The sequence below is a fragment of the Montipora foliosa genome, chromosome 3 (genome assembly GCF_036669935.1).
Source record: "Montipora foliosa isolate CH-2021 chromosome 3, ASM3666993v2, whole genome shotgun sequence".
Lineage (NCBI taxonomy): Eukaryota > Metazoa > Cnidaria > Anthozoa > Scleractinia > Acroporidae > Montipora > Montipora foliosa.
The window spans coordinates 8,770,782-8,778,281 of record NC_090871.1 but is presented as its reverse complement, the minus strand read 5'-3'; the positions used below and the strand labels follow the sequence as shown (position 1 = coordinate 8,778,281).

The 7,500-nt window shown below is 38.9% G+C and overlaps 2 protein-coding genes across 2 annotated transcripts in view; one reads left to right on the top strand and one right to left on the bottom strand.

Moving 5' to 3' along the window:
* LOC137996661 (peroxiredoxin 2-like) overlaps window positions 1-1,945 on the bottom strand; it is a 7,606-nt gene extending 5,661 nt beyond the window's left edge. Inside the window, exons 1-2 of the mRNA XM_068842180.1 lie at window positions 1,742-1,945; window positions 481-561 (exon numbers count right to left, since the gene is read on the bottom strand). Coding sequence (XP_068698281.1) covers window positions 481-561; window positions 1,742-1,913 — 253 coding nt within the window. The 5' untranslated portion in view covers window positions 1,914-1,945. The remainder of the gene's footprint in view (window positions 1-480; window positions 562-1,741) is intronic.
* Window positions 1,946-3,439: 1,494 nt separating this feature from the next.
* The window catches only part of LOC137996660 (uncharacterized), a 19,484-nt gene continuing 15,423 nt past the window's right edge, over window positions 3,440-7,500 (top strand). Inside the window, exons 1-2 of the mRNA XM_068842179.1 lie at window positions 3,440-4,434; window positions 6,174-6,212. Of these exons, the coding sequence (XP_068698280.1) occupies window positions 3,937-4,434; window positions 6,174-6,212 (537 nt within the window). The 5' untranslated portion in view covers window positions 3,440-3,936. The remainder of the gene's footprint in view (window positions 4,435-6,173; window positions 6,213-7,500) is intronic.

Below are 7,500 nucleotides of genomic sequence, written 5' to 3'. Positions count from 1 at the left end.
AGACACCATATCTCTTTTCTTTCCGGACAAAAGTTCTGGAATTATATTTACCACATGTTTTGCCCACTTAAGAACTTAATAAATAAATAAATAAATAAATAAATAAATAAATAATAAATCAAACCCCACCCTGTCTTCAAAGGCATAAAAAGGGTGAAGGCTGCCTCTGCTTTGGAACTCTTTGTTGGCCAGGTGGGGTGGGGGCAGTGGAAGAGAAACAAAGACCCTGGTGTGGGAGGGGAGTGCTCAGAAACATAACCACCTGGATTAAAGGGGTCATGTGACTGGAAGAAAAAAGAGATAAGAGGATACTTATTTCTTCCAAAAAATTAAGTATCATCTATTTTAGAAGGAGAAGCTGCAAATTGCTTGATTATTGCTTCAGGAAAATTATCCACTGCCAAAATTTTGTTGATCTGAGATTAACTTCCACAGATTGCAAGTGACTTAATCCAATGTCTTTCAGTTTTGACAACTCACCCTTAAAATCTTCTAATTTTAGTTCTTTAAACTCTCCATTTACAACTGCTGTTCCTTCCCAATGTGGTGCAGGCTTAGAGACTGTTCAGAATTAAATGAGAGATAATTTTACTGGCAAATGCAAAAATCATCCTGGCCTCCCTATCTTTGTCAAAAGCCTCAGAATTTTCATGAAATTACAAAGGTACGTTGATTATAAAAAGGAGGCAGTATGATCGAAATCAACATCCCTACAAAGCGTTGATATTGTATTCCCAGCTGGTTAGAAATAATGGGAAAGTTTATTTGCTACTTACTTTACTTCATTTCTTATAAAAGGACATATGTTAACCTTCAACCACACACTGATATCTTCCTTTATCCATGCCTGTATATACAGAGCAGCCTGCCATTGCAGATATATCTCCAGCAATTGCCTATCTCTTCTTATCCGCAGAGAAAACATGTGGGATACATTTTCCTCTCAAAATGTGTCGGTTTGGATTTTTTGCCTTCATGTTATATAAAGCATTTCCAGATTGCGTTTTCTATGGTCTCCAGTCGAAAGCTATATTTTTTTAAGGCTAATCTTTCTCTTCTGGCAATCGTCACTACCGAAATGTAGGCATGTACAGTATTGCGTGAGGTTAAAAGTAACGCAACTCACGTACGAACAGATGTGCATAAAGGCGATATTTGGGAACCTAATTTCCGAGCGTTTAGGGAGTCTTTTCTTCAGCCAAGCCATTCCATCTATTTATCAATCGCGAGTTGACTGCACTATAAAACTAAATCAGTCTGGCCTATTTTAGAACTGAATATTGCACGTCTCACCAACAAAGACCGCAATGGTATATTTCATCTGTTCCGATTCAGTGATTAACGCATTAAAGCGAACATCAATTCCCGGCGGAGAGCTTTGATTATAAGTACTTCGTGGAATAAACAACCTAAAATAGACTTTGAAATCTTTTATGTGCAACTTCCTTCTTTAAAAGCAACTGCGCGCGTGTAAATTCAGCAATATCAAAAGACCACACAATTACGCTGAGGAAATTATTTATCACGCAAGGCTAATTTGTTGTAAAATGTTAGATTTGTCGAAAATAAATCATTCGAATCGAAATAACATCAGGATAAATATATTTTACCTGATACTTTGCTGCAAGCCAATATGTCAAGAAAATTGTACCGTATTATTGCCTCTTTTCAAGATGTTTCTCTGGCTTAAAAAAAGAATAACACGTGTCTTTGTTCCGCCTGAATTTACAGTTATACTTACTCTGAGCTTTGCTCCAATGAACTGCATGTTCAGAAATCGTTGTTTTTTCTGGGTAGACTTGTCCATTACCATATCGCCTACACGTTTCTTCCTCATCTACCTTATTGGCAAAAATACAGGCGACTACAAGCACTACCAATAGCAAAACTACCGTTCCAAATCTCGCAGCCATTTTATTACTGCAAGGTGATAAATGCGTATGACGTCTATGCGTTACTCGGATGTACGTTTCCACGTGGACCAATCAAAACGATTTTAAAGAACTCCCGCGAAAATTTTTCAAAAACAAAACAAGTCAAACAACAGAGGTACCCAACGAGAATATAGTTCAAAACTACTTAAACATAGCATTATTAAACGTATTTTAGTATTTAAACGGTAGATATAGGCATATTTTTATCCCCCAAAAATTTTCATCTGTTCGGATTCCCTAGCTGAAAGTCTAGTGATCCGAAAATTATAGGGATCAAAACGGTTTTCGAAAATTTCAGCCAGAAAAAAGGCTCCCGAACATTCTAGGTGACCTTTTTAGGGTAAAAATCCGTTAAAAATAGGGAATTATACCATGTTTTAGATGTTCAGAAATCCTAGGACAGGCAGGCAAGCCAGAAAGTTTACAAGAAATGTTCCGAAAATTGACGTTGGGTGCCCCTGAAACAAGCTAGTGCCAATGTCCAGGGTCCACATAAACAAGGCTGCGGGATACAGTTAATTCTTGAGGATGATCGAAATTTGATTTTTACGATATTTTCTCCCTCAGTTATGCAACGGTCTTTGACTTTTGGCAATGTTTTGTTCCTTACTAACTGATGCTCTGAAGACTATAAAATCGCTTCCGTTTCCGATGTTGATGCTTGCTCGAAACGCTCGAATTGCGGGAGTACAAACAGATAAAAACCAGCTGACTATACACTCAGCAAATGGGAAAAACTGAACTAGACATAGTGTAGGCAGTAAACGGCCAGTAGCCTGCTAATCTTCTCCTTCCTCGTCAAAGTATTTCCACCAACGGTGTAATAGAAATGTACAGTGACAGAAAGGGCGAACTTCGAACTTGAAGACGATAACATAGAAAATATCATGAATTATTATATGGCAAGCAATTCTCAGGCTAAATGGAGCACTCTGCTTGCCTGGTTTTTGGTAGCGATCTTACAGCACTAACCATTACCATGGAAACGTTTTTTCTCTCTCCCGGGAAATTCAAGTTGAGCCGGATAACACAAAAAGTCTTCAAAAAGCGGAATTTATTTATTTTTCATCACAAAAGTACGATAATAGCAAGCGGAATTTACTTTTACGTGTAAAAAGGTTACCGTTCAAAGTTCGCTGATTCAAGTCGAAGATTACGAACATTCAGCAAACGGACAAGTGTCCAATCGCTCAAAGAAACCATGCCAAATGATAGAAAACTTGCTCTGGACCCTACTGGGGAATATTGACCACGACATCGGGCCAACATTTCCCAGTGCGGCCCTCCCTCGCGCGCGATGAGGGCAAAGGAAGCGAATAATATTTGTAAAAGAACGAATCATAAATGATTATTACATGTACGTGTGAGAGAAAGAAATTATTTTAGTAATGGATTAGTCTTTTTTTCTCCGTCGACTAAAATACAGAACTTGGGCAGTATACTTTCGGGCTCGTGATTCCATTCACAACTAGAAAGAATTAACTTCAATAGGTTATCAGCAGGTCGCAAGAGAGAACGCTTAAAAAAAAAAAAAAGCCAAAAAGAGACTCTCATCTTGCAGGTTACTTCAAGCTTGACGGACGGAACAAAATTTCACTACATGACGTGCCTTCCCTGCGTTATTTAGGTCAATTTTAATTTGCTCCTTCCGTGACATCATAAGGAGACGTAATTTTCGTTGACAGCGTGGCATTACGAAGTCGAACTTGACAACTGCGTGGTCGATTAGCGACTAATTACTCGCGCGAGTGATTTTGCAACTTCTAACCCTATTGTGATTCAAGTGAACGCGGATTTCAGCTTCATCGCAGAATTGAGCAATATTTACATCCTTTATTTACACGCTTATTTTGCATCCAATGTTTGTGAGATATCGATAGCTGAGATAAAGAGGAAATACGAGACGTGATGAGTTGAGAAGGTCGGAGACTTAACTCCACTTTGTGTTTTGCGCGGTTTGTAGTTGCTAAGAAATAATGCTGTGGCATTAGTTTCCTCAAAAATGGCTTGTACCGTTTCTCAATGGGAATTTAAACACTTAGAAGTTGTAGGCGCAAGATTTTCTTCTCCTGACGAGTTTGACGCGATCAGCTCTCGAATTCCACGACTTAAAGTAGAGACAAAAACGCGTATTCTCAAACGGAAGGATGAACAACCAGTTGAAGTAAAAGCCCCGAGGTCTCCAACAAAACGACAAAGTCCTCTCGGCGAGAAGCTCCAGAAAGAAAAAATTGTGACAATTAAAGTCGTGCTTCCGAAAAAGAAATCTGAAGTCCTCGAGAGAAACTGCCTTTGTACTTGCGAAGAGAGAGACTCAATGTCAGAATTGTCTTCCAAGGACGGCAAAGCCGAAACTAACAAAGATCTTGAATTTAGCGAACTTATGGATCTTCTTCGTGGATTCGATGAAGGATCAATGAAAGATTCCTTAAGTGAACTCAGAACTACCGCCAAATGTTTTCACAGGAATAAACTTTTATCATGGAGTGAAACGATAGAGGTAAGAGTGTAATACTTAATTGTGTGGGTCACTTAACTTAAGTAAAGGTTGATCGCCGTAATTGTCAACATAAACTCAAAGTTTAGTTTACTTTTCTGTGTGATAATGAAAATCGTAGTTTTTTTAACTGAATGGGAATCTCTTGAGCCGTTGATTCCTGCTCTCGAAACTGATGTTTTTCAAGTCAGATTACAAAATGATGTTCTCTATTGTTAGTATAGTTTATTGCCTTAGCTTGGAAAGTCCAATTTCTTGTTCCTCTCTAATTTGATGCCCCGCGGAATGGTTCGCTCGAAGCAAGCGAAGGATCCAGTTACCTGCGATCATAAATTGCAAACTCAATCAGCTCAATACTCAATAACTTTTGATTGAGTTGATGTTCATTTGACAACTGGTTATTCAGTCGTTATTATGGAGCTACCATGACAATGGGCCCTTTGTCGAAGTACCGAAATATTTTTTCTCTTTTCAATTACTGTAATTTTAACCTCCATTAATTTAACCAAGGCAACCCACGATGACCTCTCAGTTTGTACAATTAGAGAATAACCACTTTAGCATTAGTCTGGCTATTAAATCATAAAGAAGGTAAAGGTCAATTTGTTTTCCTTTTAATTTTATTACATGACGCGGAAACACAAAACAAACGGTGCAACCGTCCTCGAAAGCCTTGTTAAGGCTGCCAGTCTATCAGTCCAGCATCTCGCCCTAATAAAATGGCAAGGTCAACAGAGACAAGTGCCAAAACTGCAAATTGTTAGATGCATATCATCAAAAGAAATTTTTCTTCGAAAAGTGTTGGATTAATTAATCTTTCCAAAAACTCAAGACCCTAAACTGTAGATTAGATTGCGTTAGGATAGTAGTCGTATGAATATCCACCCTGCTAGCAGAGTCTTTCTTTTGCTTGCTCGATTTTCAAAAGGAGGCTCTGCTCGCAGGGTGATGAATATCATGGATTAAGGATAACGTTATAAGGCCTGTCGTGTCTGCCTGTACATTAGCTGAATTACGTAATTAGTGTTTTGAACGCCAACCCCCCTTTTACCCGCGGCTCACAGCGTGATATACCTTATTTCGATGATTTTCAATGCGCACACTGTGTTTATTGCCGCAACACAATGACTCAACTACTTGAGGCTCGATTGACCGGGAAACAAAGAGATGCACAATTCATCATCGGTATTGTAAGCGGGATTAAATTTGACTTTCAATTCTACCTCTTGGACAGCCTGAACATCATTTAACTGGATATTTAGGAAGCGGGCAAATATACTGACATCGTCACAAACGCGAGAAAGTGGAAGAGCTCACTACGTCACCTGCGGCCAGGCTGTGCATGTTGTTGGCTTACCTTTCCCATTTTCATTTCTCGCTGCATCAAAAGCCAACTACCGCATGATTTAAATGATGTAATTTATAGACTCCTCAATCAGTAGAGCCCTTGCGCTTAAAAAATATAACCTTGAAACTTCAATAATTTAAAGAAATTCATTCAGTGCTCTGGAAACAGCAAAATGAGGAAATACTTAGTCCTACAAAATTCGGCTTGATCGCAGACAGTTTGGACACGTGAAATGCACATGAGGCGAAACTAGAAAGGCATAATTGCTTCTGAAACAAACATTTTAAAAGTTTTGTTCAAATTATTGTAATTCATCACTGGAGTAGTGTGTTAATTTTTTGGTATGAATAAAGAATATCCGCTTAATTAAACGTTTACCTTTGTCGTTCCCAAGGTATTAAAGTTACTTGACACGGACAATAACAAACTGAAGGTATGTGTAAGTTATTGATTTTGAATGCATATAAAAAATAAGGTGATCTGCGTTTTTTTTGCTAAATTTGTTTTCACGCTGCTTTACAAAAGCTTTTACTTATTGTTCGCCGAAGTAGTGTCATTATTAAATTCTTGCCGGTGGCACAGTACTTAATTAAGAAGGAAACTAAGATGTGTTATCATGCAGCTTTCCACAAAAGAGGCCTCTCAGTGCTAGTCGCTTTGTAAGGTTAGTAAGCTTCCTGGGAAAGTAATTTGAAATGAAAAAAAATCAGACCTACGTTTGTCTCCTCTCAAGGAAGACGAGCAATTTTTTTTATTGAAATCGTAATGCAAGAACCCTGCAAGCGCTTGTTCGTTTCCCCACTAGGGGTCAGGTGGTGAAACAAGGGAGCTTACGCAAGGACACTCGTCGATGTCTACGAAAACGCCACCAAACAATAGGACATGTGGACTCTTTAATTCAAACGTCAACCGACAAATGCGTTTTTCGCTACCGTCAATCAAATGCATGTTCGGCGGCTCCTCCTAGCTTCCGAGCGCGCAGTAATCAAATCACATCGTTGAGCCCAGTTCAGTCAACATAGTCGGAAGCTGGGAGGAGCCGCCGAACATTTGATTGACGATAGCGAAAAACGCATTTGTCGGTTGACCTTTGAATTTAGGGTACGTTCGATTGACCGTATTCCGGAATAGGAATACATGGAGTATAAGTTATATAGAAATCCTTCGTTGTTAGGGAGATTCACATTAAAATTGTCAAATAGCTGCTAAAATGCTACTTTAAACATATTTTTGTTATCCTTGCTGCTTCGAAACGCGTCAAACATACCGTTTTAATCATCACTCCACGTATAATTCTTATTCCAGAATAGGATAAATCGAACGCGCCCTAAGAGTCCGCAGGTTATTGAAAGGCGCAGTAAAGAACAAAAACAATGGCTTCCCACGCCCCGCACGTGCGTTTCTCTACATTTTGGTACATTTATTTGCTGTTCTAGTCCTGACAACAAGGAGAAATCACCAAATTTGATGTTATGTGTAGGACCCGGAGCAACAACAAATTTTGATCTAATCACTCCGTTATACCAATTTTATTCCTGGAATGTTGATACACGCTTTCCATGCCGAACGACTTGGAGTAATTGCTAAATTATTGCATTAACGGGAAATAATATTTTTAGACAACGTTCTCGTAGCCGTCGTCGTTGTCCTTGCCCAAACCAGGTCTCCGAAAGAAAATGCCAAAAAAACAGAAACAAGACGAAAGTCAAGAAAAAGTCACT